General features: G+C 40.7%; 1 protein-coding gene and 1 long non-coding RNA gene across 14 annotated transcripts in view; one reads left to right on the top strand and one right to left on the bottom strand.

Moving 5' to 3' along the window:
- TRA2A (transformer 2 alpha homolog) overlaps positions 1-15,278 on the bottom strand; it is a 27,838-nt gene extending 12,560 nt beyond the window's left edge. For 2 of the 12 annotated variants that reach the window (XM_035253634.3, XM_054237161.2), the window contains exons 1-3: positions 15,083-15,278; positions 2,748-2,881; positions 262-427 (exon numbers count right to left, since the gene is read on the bottom strand). In XM_035253634.3, the coding sequence (XP_035109525.1) occupies positions 262-427; positions 2,748-2,881; positions 15,083-15,118 (336 nt within the window). In that variant the 5' untranslated portion in view covers positions 15,119-15,278. Of the gene's footprint in view, positions 1-261; positions 428-2,747; positions 2,882-3,161; positions 3,471-11,982; positions 12,243-14,477; positions 14,568-15,082 lie in introns of all 12 variants that reach the window. The other 10 variants (XM_078342551.1, XM_078342555.1, XM_035253636.3 and 7 more) reach the window with 10 other exon arrangements.
- The window catches only part of LOC118143658 (uncharacterized), a 59,284-nt gene continuing 58,229 nt past the window's right edge, over positions 14,519-15,573 (top strand). For both annotated transcript variants that reach the window (XR_013523920.1, XR_008473339.2), the window contains exon 1: positions 14,519-15,573. This is a non-coding gene — a long non-coding RNA (uncharacterized LOC118143658).

Here is a 15,573-nt window from a genome sequence, read left to right as displayed (position 1 = left end):
AGCTGCTCAGGAATCTGAGGCAGGAGAATACCTTCAACACAGGAGGTGAAAGCTGCAGTGAGCAAAGATTCTACCACTGCACTGCAGCCTGGGTGACAATAGCAAAACTGTGTCTCAAAAAAAAAAAAAAAAAAAAAAAAAAAGAATGTTTCCAGAGTACCACTTCTAAACAATGGCCAAGCTCTCCTAAAAGCAAGATATGCCATGACTAAACATAGGGAAGAGAAAATAAGTCTTCATTAACTTTTATAAACCACATACCCTGCTGCCAGTATGTCTTCTCCGGTTAGACATTGGAGAATGGCTTCGGCTCCTTCGCCGCCGGTATTCTGGTGTATATGATCTACTTCGAGATCGTCTCCTATGAGAGTGAGAGTGGGATCTGGATCGAGTATAACGTCTATGAGAATGCCTCCTTGACCTTGACCTTTGAGAGAAATATATTTAGGTAAAAATACTGAAACAAAATGGCTAACGTCCTTCCCTCTTCCAAGGAGGTATACATATATCCCTACGTATTCTCAGGTCCTTCCTTGTTTCTGAGGAAAGAGTACTCTTCCTCTTTTCACTTAATCCCTTAAGTCACAACATCTTCTATTCTGTTCTCAGTCAAGCCCTTCCACATTCACCCTTTTCATCTTACCTTACAAAAATTTTAAGGCCCTACTTTCTTTAAAAACGGGGAAAAGGCCTGTAATCCCAGCACTTTGGGAGGCCGAGGTGGGTGGATCACGAGGTCAAGAGATTGAGAGCATCCTGGTCAACACTGTGAAACCCTGTCTCTACTAAATACAAAAAATTAGCTGGGCATGGTGGCGCGTGCCTGTAATCCCAGCTACTCAGGAGGCTGAGGCAGGAGAATTGCCTGAACCCAGGAGGCGGAGGGTGCGGTGAGCCAAGATCACGCCATTGCACTCCAGCCTGGGTAACAAGAGCGAAACTCCGTCTCAAAAAAAAAAAAAAAAAAAAAAAAAGGGAGGGGGAACACCCCAACTACTATTATTAAATAAAATCCTTTGATTCTTAGCTAAACACAGTGGCATGTGCTTATGTTCCCAGCTACTTGGAAAGATAAGCAAGAAAATGACCTGAGCCCAGGAGGACAAGTCCAGCACAGGTAACATAGCAAGACTCCACACCTCTATTAAAAAAAAATAAAAAACAGGCCAGGCACAGTGGCACACGCCTGTAATCCCAGTACTTTTGGAGGCCAAGGCAGGCAGATCATGAGGTCAGGAGATTGAGACCAGTCTTTACTAAAAATACAAAAATTAGCCAGGCATGGTGGCGTGTGCCAGTAGTCACAGCTACACGGGAGGCTGAGGCAGGATAATCGCTTGAACTCGGGAGGTGCCAGACCAATTTTTGTATTTTTAGTAGAATCAAAGTTTCACCAAGTTGCCCAGGCTGGTCTTGAACCCCTGACCTCAAATGATCCACACACCTCCGCCTCCCAAAGTTGAGATTATAGGTGTGAGCCATTGCGCCCGACCCTTAAAACTTTTATCCTATCTAAACAAACCAACCAACAAACAAACAAAAAACAAAAAAAGTTGGACGTGGTGGCTCACACCTGTAATCCAAGCACTTTGGAGGCCAAGGTGGGCGGATCACCTGAGGTTGGGAGTTCAAGACCAGCCTGACCAACATGGTGAATCCCCATTCTAAAAAAGAAAGAAAGGAAGAAAAAAGAAACCTTTTATCCTACCCCAGTACACCTGGGACATTTGACAGTGAACTTTGCATTGGTTTACTATAGCGTTATTGTTGTCTGTGATGGTGGGGCTCTGAATCAGCTGAGGACTTTTCTGCCCTACATCTGACCAGAGCTCTACCCCGGACACAGAGTCAGAATCTTCAGATAAAAATGTAGTTGAAATGTAAATGCTAAAAATGCTTCTCAATAGTACTAACCAACCAGCATAACATACACACATGAATGTTCTTTGCACTAAATTACATGCGAGTCTCCAATGCAGAAAACTGCCTTTTTGTTGTATAAATATTGTTGACAAACAAAAAAATATTGTTGGCATAAAACCAAACATTAATTCTCAAATGCCAAACACATTTAAATCAATAGATATACACACATAATTTGTATTGGTTGCAAGTATCCAATATATTAATTGGGCTGGGAGATGATTTTATTACTAATTTCTCATTTTTTAGAGACAGGGTCTCTCTGACAGTCAATGCAGCTTGGAACTCCTGGGCTCCAGCTGTACTTCCAAGTCTTCGTCTGGGATGTAGCATTCATTTATAAAGTGCAGTCTGAGAAAAACTACTTCATAATTTTGAGTCTTTCGTGAAATTTCTACACAAAATGCAGCCAAAAACTGCTTTGTCCTCAAAAACCACAGAATAATTTTTTTTTTTGAGATGGAGTTTCACTCTTGTTGCCTAGGCTGGAGGGCAGCGGCCCAATCTCAGCTTGCCACAACCTCCGCCTCCCGGGTTCAAGTGATTTTCTTGGCTCTGCCTCCCGAGTAACAGGGATTACAGGCATGTGCTACCATGCCCCGCTAATTTTGTGTACGTACATATGTATGTACACACATACACACATACACACACATGCGCACGTGAGCACACACACGTTAGTAGAGATAGGGTTTCATGTTGGTCAGGCTGGTCTTGAATTCCCAACCTCAGGTGATCCACCTGCCTCCCAAAGTGCTGGGATTACAGGCATGAGCCACCGTGCCAGGCCAGAATATTTTAAGTATTATCTTAAACACACTTACCTGGATTTTGATCTTGATCGAGAATGGGATTCAGAGTGTTTGGAAACCCTTGATGGACTACGAGATCCTGACCTGCTCTCCGATTTTACACGAGCAGGAGTTCCCGTTGGAGATTTTGACTGAGAGCGAGACTCCTAACAAAGAAGACAGTATTACAAATGGCACTGGTCATGTAGATGCCTAACACCTAACATTTAAAGTACCGTAATTATTTATATTGATTGCTCCTGAAAAACAAATGGTTAGGCAACACCCTCCAGAAAAAATTTCAGCTCAATAATAACCCCTTGTTAATACTGCTAACTGTCCTCAATAATTCCCTACTTGAACCAGATCACCAGTTCTCTATTAACTAAGTAATCATGCAAATTCATCTACAACTTGATCATACAGACACTGGAACATAAACCATACATTTACTTAACCTAGGACCCATTCATTCTTCCAGATTCTTTTAATTCTACTTCACTCTTGCTTTCTACTTCTCTTCATTCTTCATTTTTTCATTTTTCATACTTCGTGTATTCTTCCCCAATTCAAACAATTCAAAATAGCCTTAAAAAAAATATTCAAGTGCTTCTATCTGACCAATCTTCTGTTCAATTTTTTCCCCCATTCAATTTTAATTTTCTGATCTTTAATACTTTTCATTAGCCTTCTTTTATCTTGATTTATCTTCCACATTCTTGGAAAAAACTCTTCAATTTCTTCACGAACATTAACCTTAATGGAAAAAGAACATTTAGTATATTTAAGCACGTGGGGATTATAAAACTCTGCTGGAGTTCAGAATGTTATCTACCAAATGGAAAGCCAGCAGGTAAAGTGCAAATAACTAGTTTATTTAAAAAAAAAAAAAAACAATTTTATAGTCTTTAAAATTGTTCAAAAGTCTAGTTTCTAACAAAGAGAATTTACTAAATTTCTCTAAATGTTTTTTACCATACTCTTCACCCTCCTCCCCTTTCATGTTTCATTCTAGTTCCTAAAATGTGAACAATTTTAATATAAATAATTCAAACATAAATCTAAACAACTGTAATTTCCCCCCCACCTAAGTGTTAAATTTTCACTATTTTATAACCTGAAGATTCTTAAAAGAAGCTTTCACTAAGTCATGCTAAGAAATCAAGATATAGTTAGAGTGAGGCAACCCAGGCTGAAATATTTGTACAAACCTATCTAAACTCACCCATAGCACAGATGTCAAGGTTCAAATTAGTCAAAAAGAAAAAAAAAAAATCAGTAAAATTACACCTTCTTCCAACTTTGACCACTATCTTTGCTCATTCTGACTTAAAATACGTTGTGAAGACAAACAAGCATACTGAAGCATGAAATTCTTAAAATTTCCCTGTTAGTTTAATTCCTGATACATGCATTTTTGCAACCATGCCACTTTAAAATGCTCTATCATCCATGAAATACCACAAGGTGCAAGAAGGTACAAAATTTACATCATAGTCTTTATCTTTGACCCCACCCTCTTTTGTTCCATTTTTACACAATTAATGCATTTATGTATACTGGTACTCCCTTCAGTGACTATATCTTACATCCAAAAAGTGATGAGTTTCTGAAAAAGTTGGATGTAAATCAAAGCATTCCAAACAAAATAACTTACTGATCACAAACTTTTTTTTTTGAGACCAGAGTCTTCCTCTGTTGCTCAGGCTGGCGGGCAATGGCACAATCTCAGCTCACTGCAACCTCTGTCTCCTGGGTACAAGCAATTTTCCTGCCTCAGCCTCCCGAGTAGCTGGGATTACAGGTACACACCACCATGCCCAACTAATTTTTATATTTTCAGTAGAGACAGGGTTTCATCAGATTAGCCAGGCTGGTCTCAAAACTCCTGATCTCAGATGATCTGCCCGCCTCAGCCTCCCAAAGTGCTGGGATTATACGATGAGCCACTGCACCCGGCCCATAAACTTGTTTTTTTTAGTTGACAGATATGAGGCACTTATGATCAAAACAGGATGGACAGCTTGGTTTCTATGTCCAGTTAAGCCTTGATTATTAGTGTAAATAATATCTAAATTTCACAGAAGTAATTTCACAGCAATTTTCATTTTTGCCATAAGACTATCACACAACTCAAATAGCTTTCTGAAAATCTTTCCTTTGCTTCAAGTTTAACGTCAAGACCTGTACTAATGCCATCTGGTCATTTTCTTTCAGATAAAAACAAAACTGAAATACATAGCTACCTTTCTGCTAAATACTAACTTTTCCCATTTCGCTACCTACAAGTCTTTCACTGCATCTTAGATACTCTAAACTACTGAACAGAAATCTGGAGCATGCATAGATATTTGGGCTTTTTCATTTGCTAAAAGTATGAAAGCAGCATATTCATTATCTTATAAAAAAGGCATAGCTAAATTTACTTGCAACTGAAGTTTCACAGACTGGTTCATTAACCAAACTGATAAAAATATCTTGCCCTCTTCTGTTTTGGCTTTCCTTCCTACAAAACAGACCCAATGACATAACAGTCATTTATGCTACTGCTGAACAGGAACAGCTGGATTATTATTTATGAACACCACTAAAGACCTTGTTATACCTACATATCAGGAGGCTTTGCTCCGTAAAACACTACAAACCTTTAATTTTACTAGGATGGAAATAAAAACCTTTAATTAACATAAACAAGATAATTCAGTCCAGTTTTGGAGTAGCAACAAAGCATTACAGTATGACAGAATGTCTTTTTAAGACACAATAGCTTTATTTTAATTAACTAATTAATTTATTTATGAACGAGTAGGAGTAGTCTTGCTGTCGCCCAGGCTGGAGCATAGTGGTGCAATCTCAGCTCATTACAACCTCCACCTCCTGAGTTCAAGTGATTCTCCTGCCTCAGCCTCCCTAGTAGCTGGGATTAAAGGCAAGCACCACCTTGACCTGCTAATTTTTGTATTTTTAGTAGACACCAGGTTGTCTCATGTTGGACAAGTTGGTCTCAAACTCCTGACCTCAAGTGATCTGCCCACCTTGGCCTCCCAAAGTGCTAGGATTACAGGCGTGAGCCACCATGCCTGTCCGACATCAGCTTTATTTATTTATTTATTTTTATTTTTTGAGAGAGTCGCACTCTGTTGCAGGTTGGAGTTTGGTGGCACGATCTTAGCTCACTGCAACATCTGCCTCCTGGGTTCAGGTGATTCTCCTGCCTCAGCCTCCTGAGTAGCTGGGACTATACTACAGGTATTGCGCCACCACACCCAGCTAATTTCTTTTGCATTTTTAGTAGAGATGGGAGTTTCACCATGTTGGCTCATGGCCTTGTGATCTGCCTGCCTTGGCTTCCCAAAGTGCTGGGATTACAGGCATGAGTCATCACGCCAGGCCAGCTTTATTTTTAAAGAAACTTTGCTTTTTATTATAGAAGGTATCACAAATACCTAACCTCCTTTGTTATCAGCCCTTCTCTCTTTTTATTGGGGGAAAATCTCAGTCTGCATAAATTTCTCCACAGAACATCAAGGTTTAAAACATTGCTTATTCCTCTTAGCTTTCTCTAACTCCTAGCTACAAAACTGTCGCTATCATTTTAGCTCACTTTTTTTTTTTTGAGACAAAGTCTCGCTCTGTAGCCCCCAGGCTGGAGTGCAATGGGGCAATCTCACCTCACTGCAACCTCCACCTCCTTGGTTTAAGATTTTCCTGCCTCAGCCTCCCAAGTAGCACAGATTACAGGTGCATGCCACCACACCCAGCTAATTTTTGTGTTTTTAGTAGAGACAGGGTTTCACTATGTTGGCCAGGCTGGTCTCAAACTCCTGAGGTCAGGTGACACCCACCTCCCAGCGTCCCAAAGTGCTAGGATTACAGGCATGAGCCACCACACCCAGTTTCATTTTAACTTTCAAAAACAACCTACACACTTATATTAACAAGTCAGTCAGTAACTGTTAGTAAACTTAACTGGAAAAATAAACTGCCAAGTATGTAGTTATTTAGAAATAAAGTAACATTTCTCAAAAGCTGTTACTAAATAAATGCCATTTTCACTGAACTCTGCATTAGGAATCAGGCTATAAGCACCTTATATATAGAGGACAAATGCTAGATAATCCTTTTCTGACTTGTCTTCATTATAAAATAATTTCAGCTTTTTTCAAATAAATTCATAAACTAACCATAATTTGGAAAGGAATTTAAATTGCAAGCAAGCAAGCAAACAAACAAACAAAAACAAAACTGTTAGGAATGGGTGGTATCTGACATTTCACTAGACTTCCTGTTCTTAAAGCTGTTCAGTCAAGGAATTCTACCAATTCCTCAGTAATCTGGCTCCTGGATCCAATAACCATTAAAAATACACTGCCCAGTTGAAATGGGCAGATTAATAACTCAAAACTCTTATCTTAAATAGGCCTCCAGTCATCTTAGATGCTATAAAGCAGAAGCCAGGGAGAAAAGTTCTTCACACAGCACAACCTGCTCAAACAGGTTTCTGTTTTGATGTTGATTTGCTTGTTCGGTTGGTTTTTCTGTCACCCAGGCTGGAGTGCAGTAGCACAATGTTCTCATTGCAACCTCCACCTCCTGGGTAGCTGGGATTACAGGCACCCGCCACCACACCCAGCTAATTTTCGTATTTTATGTTAGTAGAGACAGGTATTTACCACGTTAGCCAGGCTGGTCTAGAACTCCTGACCTCAAGTGATCCACCCACCTTGGCTTCCCAAAGTGCTGGGATTACAGGCATGAGCCTCTGCACCTGGCCTGCTTGTTTAGTTTTAACTATGCTTTATTATTAAGATGCCCCTGCTGTTGATTGAAGGAAGTGGCCAAAAATTAAAAGGAGGGAGTTGAGAACACTAAGAAAGGTGTTTGCAGCTGCCGTCCCTCTCCAATGCCAGAGCCGCCTCTTGCTCGCCGGGCTCTAGCCGAAGGAGAAGGGGGGTAAGTAAGGAGGTCTCTATACCATGGCTCAGTACAAAGCAGACTGCCCACAAAGCTATTGGTGGTGAAGCACCCAGAAAGCAACTGGCTACAAAAGCCACTCGCAAGAGTGCACCCTCTACTGGTCGGGTGAAGAAACCTCATTGTCACAGGCCTGGTACTGTGGCACTCAGTGAAATCAGACAGATGTTATCAGAAGTCCATTGAACTTCCGATTTGCAAACTTCCCTTCCAGCATCTGGTGCGAGAAATTGCTCAGGACTTTAAAACAGATCTGTGCTTCCAGAGCACAGCTATGAGTGCTTTGGAGGAGGCAAGTGAGGCCTATCTGGTTGGCCTTTTTGAAAACACCAACCTTTGTGCTATCCATGCCAAACGTGTAATAATTATGCCAAAAGACATGCAGCTAGCACACTGCATATGCGGAGAACGTGCTTAAGAATCCACTATGATGGGAAACATTTCATTTGCAAAAAAAAAAAAAAAAAAAAAAAAAAAAAATTCTCTTCTTCCTGTTATTGGTAGTTCTGAATGTTAGATAATTTTTTCCCCATGGGGTCAAAAGGTACCTAAGTATATGATTGCGAGTGGAAAAATAGGGGACAGAAATCAGGTACTGGCAGTTTTTCAATTTTCATTTGTGTATGAATTTTTAACATAAATGTGGAGATGTAAAGTATTAATGCAAGTTAAAATGTTTCAGTGAACAAGTTTCAGTGGTTCAACTTTATAATAATTATAAATAAACCTGTTACGTTTTTCTGGAAAAAAAAACACTAAGAAAGTACTATACTGTATCTAATAAAAGTTAGTCAAGAATTGTCTTTCTGTGTTAAAACAGCTGTATTTTACACATTGTGAATAACCATAATAACCATGTACTATGTACTAGTCTTTTAACCAGGAAAATGATTTATTACACATACATACTTGTTGCAGAACATGAACAATTCCTACACCAAGCAACGACTACATTCTTTTAATATAGCCTGTATCATATTATAGAAAGAAGAAACTCCAACACTATATATATATATATATATATATGCTCACTACTGTAATACTCATTAAAATAAACACATAAACCATTAAATGCTATACTGTAACTTATACTAACATTAAGGCCAGATAAATTCTATGCCATTTAATAGTGCTCAATTTACACAAGTCCAAGTCTATGAGTATAAGCTTGTAAAACAAACTTACTCAAAATACATTTTTCTGTTACTTTATAACCTTGGAGCTCTATTTCCACAGATATATACTAGTGCATTCAGGAAAATCACAAGTCCCCCCAAAGAGGGGGAATGTACCTAAATTATCCAAATACCTAACAATACTCATCTTACTTACTAAAGAACTTCTTTAGGACTTGTAAAAAACCTGTATTTACTCAACCTCAGCCTATAGACACAACAGTTCTGCTTCCTTCCTCTTTGGTATGATAGACTACTACTTTTTTTTTTTTTTTTTTTGAGACGGAGTTTCGATCGTTACCCAGGCTGGAGTGCAATGGCGCGATCTCGGCTCACCGCAACCTCAGCCTCCTGGGTTCAGGCAATTCTCCTGCCTCAGCCTCCTGAGTAGCTGGGATTACAGGCATGCGCCACCAAGCCCAGCTAATTTTTTGTATTTTTAGTAGAGACGGGGTTTCACCATGTTGACCAGGATGGTCTCGATCTCTTGACCTCGTGATCCACCGGCCTCGGCCTCCCAAAGTTTTGGGAACACAGGCTTGAGCCACTGTGCCCCGCGATAGACTACTACTTACTTTTTTTTTTTTTTTGAGTGGAGTTTTGCTCTTTTTGCCCAGTCTGGAGTACAATGGCACAATCTTGGCTCACTGCAACCTCCACTTCCCAGGTTCAAGTGATTCTCCTGCCTCAGACTCCCGAGTAGCTGGGATTACAGGCACACACCACCACACCCAGCTAATTTTGTATTTTCAGTAAAGATGGGGTTTCACCATGTTGGTCAGGCTGGTTTCCAACTCCTGACCTTAGGCGATCCACCAGCCTCGGCCTCCCAAAATGCTGGGATTACAAGTGTGATTCACTACGCTTGGCCTAGAATACTACTTTTACACACCCCTATGAAGTTAAAGCAACACTTCCATTCTCTTCTTAAACCGTAACTGCTATTACAACCAATCCCTTAAAAAGAAGATACCGAGTGCTCATATTAGCTAAATTTAAAACAATATAGGAATGCTGCATTCTGAATGAAGTCAATGTGGCCTTTTATCTGCAAAGGCTCAAAGATATTCTAATATTATATGTTTATTCTCTAAATTAAATTGATTTAGTAACTGACAAGTATACATATATAATTAAATTTAAACTCATGCCATAATTGTGAAATTACCTGTAAAATGTATAATCTTTTTTTTTTTTTTGAGACGGAGTTTCGCTTTTGTTACCCAGGCTGGAGTGCAATGGCGCGATTTCGGCTCACCACAACCTCCGCCTCCTGGGTTCAGGCAATTCTGCCTCAGCCTCCTGAGTAGCTGGGATTACAGGCATGCGCCACCATGCCCAGCTAATTTTTTGTATTTTTAGTAGAGATGGGGTTTCACCATGTTGACCAGGTTGGTCTCGATCTCTCGACCTCGTGATCCACTCGCCTCGGCCTCCCAAAGTGCTGGGATTACAGGCTTGAGCCACTGCACCCGGCTAAAATGTATAATCTTTTGTACATATTTTAAATGTGGTTCATAAGTCTGCTAGCTTATATATAATGATCAACTGTAATGCTCAAAAAGCTAATGTGGCAATTTCAAAGGTAGAAAAAGAAGTTTAATGATAAAGACTAATGTGGTTTTACTCTATTAAAAGCCAATAAACAGCGACTAAACCCAAAGTACTAAGAGCCTGTTAAAGCATTCTCTATGTTCTCATCTTCTGGTGTTATAGAATAAGGAAAAGTCACAACTTTTCTTCTACATATCAGTCAGGCCTAGTCACTCCATCTTTGGTGAAAGCCATGGGTCAGTAAGGGTTATATACAACCATATATAGAAGTAACTTAAAGGAGAGAAGGGAAATCATATTTCCCTTTTTTATTCTCCTCTCAACTTTTCTTTAGTGTATTACAATCTCCCTCATCTGGTTGTTACTATTTTTTCACCTCCACTGTCTTGCTGTATTTGTGAGGACATATGAACAAGTAAAAAACAGTATTAATTCATTAGCACGTGAATATATATATCCTTTACAAAGGTCCCCACAGTTAGTTACCTGATGAATGATACTATCAAAGAAAGTTTTTTGTCAGTCAGTTTCTAGGAAACTACTATCCTGATTATTGATGACATTTCACACTTGTTATACTACACATGCTATAACATAGGTTAAAAAGTTCAGTTCATTTACAAAATTAAGGCCACAAAGTGTTTTCTAAACCACACTCATCCCTAAATATGTAAATCCCCGGACATTCTTTCAGATCTCAATGTTCTACATTCCATTTAAGGAATGGGACAAAGTATAAGCCTCTACAATAGATCTGTAAAATTAGTTATGGCCTGCTTGCACTGCTCCTTTTTAAAATCTTGCCCTCTACTTATATTGAGCAAATCAGCATCTTTCAGTCAAAGAACCTCAAATATAAAAATTTGAGATTTACAATGTTTTTAAGTTTACAAATTCTTTGCTTAAACAAAAGGGGAGAAAACAATGGAAAGCATTAACATTAGATAAATGATAGTACTTAAATTCAGGAAACCAGATTAAACTCAAGACTCTCTTAGGTTAACACTATGCCTACTATAAGAAAGCTTTACCCTTCTGTAAGGTCAATTTGATGATGTATGGAATTCAATTGCTAAAGACACTGAATAAGTAAAATGGTATGATATCTTTCACATTTATTTTAAAATTTCATAAACAAAAAAATTTTACGTCCAATTTAAGAGTCTTGCTCTGTCACCCAGGGTGGGGTGCGTGCAGTAGCACAATCTTGGCTCACTGCAACCTCCGACTCCTGGGTTCAAGCGATTCTCCTGCCTCAGCCTCCTGAGTGGCTGGGACTACAGGTGTGCACCACCACACCCAGCTAACTTTTCTATTTTTAGTAGAGACAGGGGTTTTACCATGTTGGCCAGAATGGTCTTGATCTACTGATCCACACGCCCACATTGGCCTCCCAAAGTGGTGGGATTACAGGTGTGAGCCACCGAGCCTGGCCCTGTTTTAAATGATCCAGTCACAGAGCTGAGTTTTGAATAAGTGGTCATCATCCCTATCATTCTCAGATTTCAGAAAAGGACCCTCCCCGCCACTTCTTCTATTAACAAAAAAAATCTTCACACACACACCTTTTAATTCCAAATTGGTACAAATAAATTTGTTTGGTCACTTTTTTTTTTTTTTTTTTTTGAGACAAGAGTCTCGCTCTGTCGTCCAGGCTGGAATACAGTGGTACAATCTGGCTTCACTGCAACCTCTGCCACCTGGGTTTAAGTAATTCTCCCGCCTCAGCCTCCTAAGTAGCCGGGATTACAGGCATGCGCCACTGCGTCAGGCCTGCAGGAGTCTCTCAAAAATATTCCAATTACTCAAGAAGCCAGAACAAACCCTGAAAAGGAGGCAAGAATAAGCAGTATTTTTACTCTTCAACTGTAGAAAACATAAGTATCTCTTGAATTGTAAGATAGGTCCCTTAACAATAAGGAATCATTAACCTCTATTATAAACACTGGGCTGTTTGTATGAAAATCGCACATTTTTATAAAGTCCAGTTCTTGGGTTGCGGTGTAAAATGTTAAAAAAGATTAATTTCCATTCCCCTTAATTCTATAAAGGGCATTCACATTTTTTTGAGCTCAAAATCCCAATTTTAATTGAAGCTGTATTGAGGTAAAACAACTCATTACTTTTATCAAGATGACATGCAAAGCCACTGCTTAAGTGCCACCTTCATTCACTCCCAGCTACAAAGGATGTCTCCATGTAAAATTGCTTTACTGTACTTATTTATTTATTTATTTATTTATTTTTGAGACAGAGTCTCACTCTGTTGCCCAGGCTTGAGTGCAGTGGCACAATCTTGGCTCACTGCAACCTTTGCCTCCCGGGTTCAAGTGATTCTCCTGCTTCAGCCTCCCAAAGCGAATGCCACCACGTCTGGCTAGTAGAGATGGGTTTTCACCATTTTGGCCAGGCTGGTCTCGAATGCAGGTGATCCACCAGCCTTGGCTTTCCAAAGTGTTTGGATTACAGGCGTGAGCTACCACTCCTGGCCAGAAACATCCTTTTAAAAAGGACATCTCCAGAAAAGCATTCTTCTAATTCTTTAACCAATTACAAATAAAGACAATTATCTCGACCTAAAAAACAAACAAACAAACAAAAACCATAATAAGATATAACTGGTGCACCTAGAAGCACAAGTTGATTTACACTAAAATACACTTAGGTACCACTGGTGAAAAAAAATATTTTCTATGACCACAAAGGGCCATAATAGGGCCCCTCATTTCTATTAAATAAATCTTTAACGCCTACATATATTTTAGGTTAAAAGTAGGTGGGAATCTTTTTTTTCTTTTGGAGATGGAGTCTCACTCTGTCGCTCAGGCTGGTGAGTGGGAATCTTAACATGTTACTTTCTTAGGTGGGAAAAGTGACAATTATCTACAACTTATTCCTTTCCTAGACTTGATGACAAATTTTAAAAAAAGCAAACAAGGTCCCTCTAGTAGTCCTCTTCGCTTCCCCCACAATCCAAACCAACCGTTACCCAATTGTATTATAACGAAAGTTAATTAAAGGAATAGACAGCAAAATTTCTATCATAACTACTCAACATTTTCAAAACAAGAAGCATTTTACAACTACCATCATATGTTTATTGTATGACTTCAGAAAGTTCTGTTGGGGCAATCAATACTCCATCCTAAAAAATGAGCAGGTTCAATTTTCATTTCTCTCCGTGCTCCAAAATGTCAAAAAAATTCCAATCAAAAGAATTAAAGCTAACTTTTGTAGTCTACTTGGTCACTACTACAGTCTATTTGCTTTAAATCTCTTTCCTCAAAGAGAACTAAAGCCTAAACTGACCTTCTGATTTGACTTTTTGGTTCTAGATGTTTACATTATCTTTAAAAAAGGACAAAACTCTCCCTCCAGCACACCTCAAGTGTTTTTATGTGCTTCCCCTAGCGACTAGAATAAACATCAAAACAGCCCGGAACCTGTCGCACAGAGGTTTTGTTTTCTTTCCGAGGTTTCACACTAACGTCTACAATTCCCATTATAGGGTAAATTTGGGAAATGAAACTCAAACACTGATAAACCTTCCAGTACATTTAAGCTGGGAATAACGTATTATTTGTGATGTTTATACTTCTCCGACCCCAAATACATTAATAAAAACTTTCTTCTGAGCCCTCTTCGGTGGGGGATAGGGTGAGAAGAGAAATGGGAGAGGGCCTGTTAATTTTCAGGTCATGTTTTAAGTTACAGAACAATATATACTGACTAGTTATCTTAAATATACTGAGCCAGGGAACTCGTTCAGTTACGTAAGACTTTTTTTTTTTTTTTTTTTACCGTAAAAACCTGTAAAGGAGTGGTCAGTTTTTATATGAAAGGTCATAGAAAGAAGAGCATTAAAAGTTGAGATATAAAGAGAAAAAAGCCAACATCAAGGAATCAGAAAAATAAGGCGTGACAGCATTTCCACATTCATTTCGAAGTGAAAGGAAAGTCAGTCGAAGGGACATTAAGGGAAAAGGGCTCCTTGCGCAGTTTTTCCCCTCACAGCTCTCGTCTTAAGAACGCTTAAAGTTCGGTGCGGTCGTTGACTAACCACTTCATTAGGCTCGTCCCACCTTCAACCTCAAGGCTTTCGCCTTTATAGACGCAACGCTGCCGGTTCCAACAGAGACGCGGCCGCTCACTGCAATAGAGAGCCAAGGAGACACAGGCCCCAGCTAGTCCCACGCCAGCTTCTCCCCGCCCGGAAAACAGCCCCGCGCACTTTCAACCCCTAGACCCTCTACGATGCTCAGGGTCGCCAGAAATGCCACCGCAGGAAGCACCTACCACTATCCGGACGGAGGTGAGCTCCCTGCCGCCTCCTCCCGCCCAACCGCGACGGGGACCCACACCTCAGAGCAGAGATAAGGAAGCCTCAGGGGTGGGGAGACGGGAGGGACCAATGCGGGACAGGGAGGGAAGAGGACCCAGAAGTCCAGGTATCAGTCAGCCTCTAAAAAGGGGGGAGGGGTGTTATCCGTGGTTTGGGGAAGGAATAGAACCCAGAAGCCATCTTGGGATGTGAGGAAGCAATCGCGATGGCTCCGGAGGTAGCTCCTCGCGGGACTCCCCGCAACCCCGCCCGACCGCGCTTGTCCCCGTGAAACCCCGAGCATTGGGCCGCCGCCTAGACGGCTCCCGCGGCTTTGTACTCACTCTGCCCTCGAAGTTGTTCTCCTCTACATCACTCATGTCGACCAGACGCTCCCCAGAACTAAGTAAGAGACAAGTCTCGGCTCGAGGGCCGATGGCCTACTTAACCCGCTGACTCGACCGCAGGGAAGAGGAAAGAGTCGGCAACAACGGCCGCTCTACTCCACTCCCACTCGGTCACAGGCTCCGGCAAAATGGCGCCGGCGCCGCCAGAAACCTGGCCTCTCAGAGCACGACGTAAGGGGGCGGGCGTCTCTGTGACGTCACGATGCCCCGCCTCCCGCGAGGCTTTGTGTCTGCTGGGCCTGGCGCGCCGGTGGGGGTTGGCGGGTGGTCTGCGCTCTTTGCTTGGGCTCCTTGGAATTGCGGCCCCGCGCTGACTTCCAAACTTCAGACTCATCTCGGACGCGTCAACTTCTTTGAAGATTTTTCAGTCACCAGATGAGCCTTATATTACCTTAGCTCCTTTAAATATTGTCCAAGTGGAATCTGAT

The sequence above is a fragment of the Callithrix jacchus genome, chromosome 11 (assembly GCF_049354715.1).
Source record: "Callithrix jacchus isolate 240 chromosome 11, calJac240_pri, whole genome shotgun sequence".
Lineage (NCBI taxonomy): Eukaryota > Metazoa > Chordata > Mammalia > Primates > Cebidae > Callithrix > Callithrix jacchus.
Note: the sequence above shows the minus strand (reverse complement) of the source record. Positions and strands in the feature narration are given on the sequence as shown.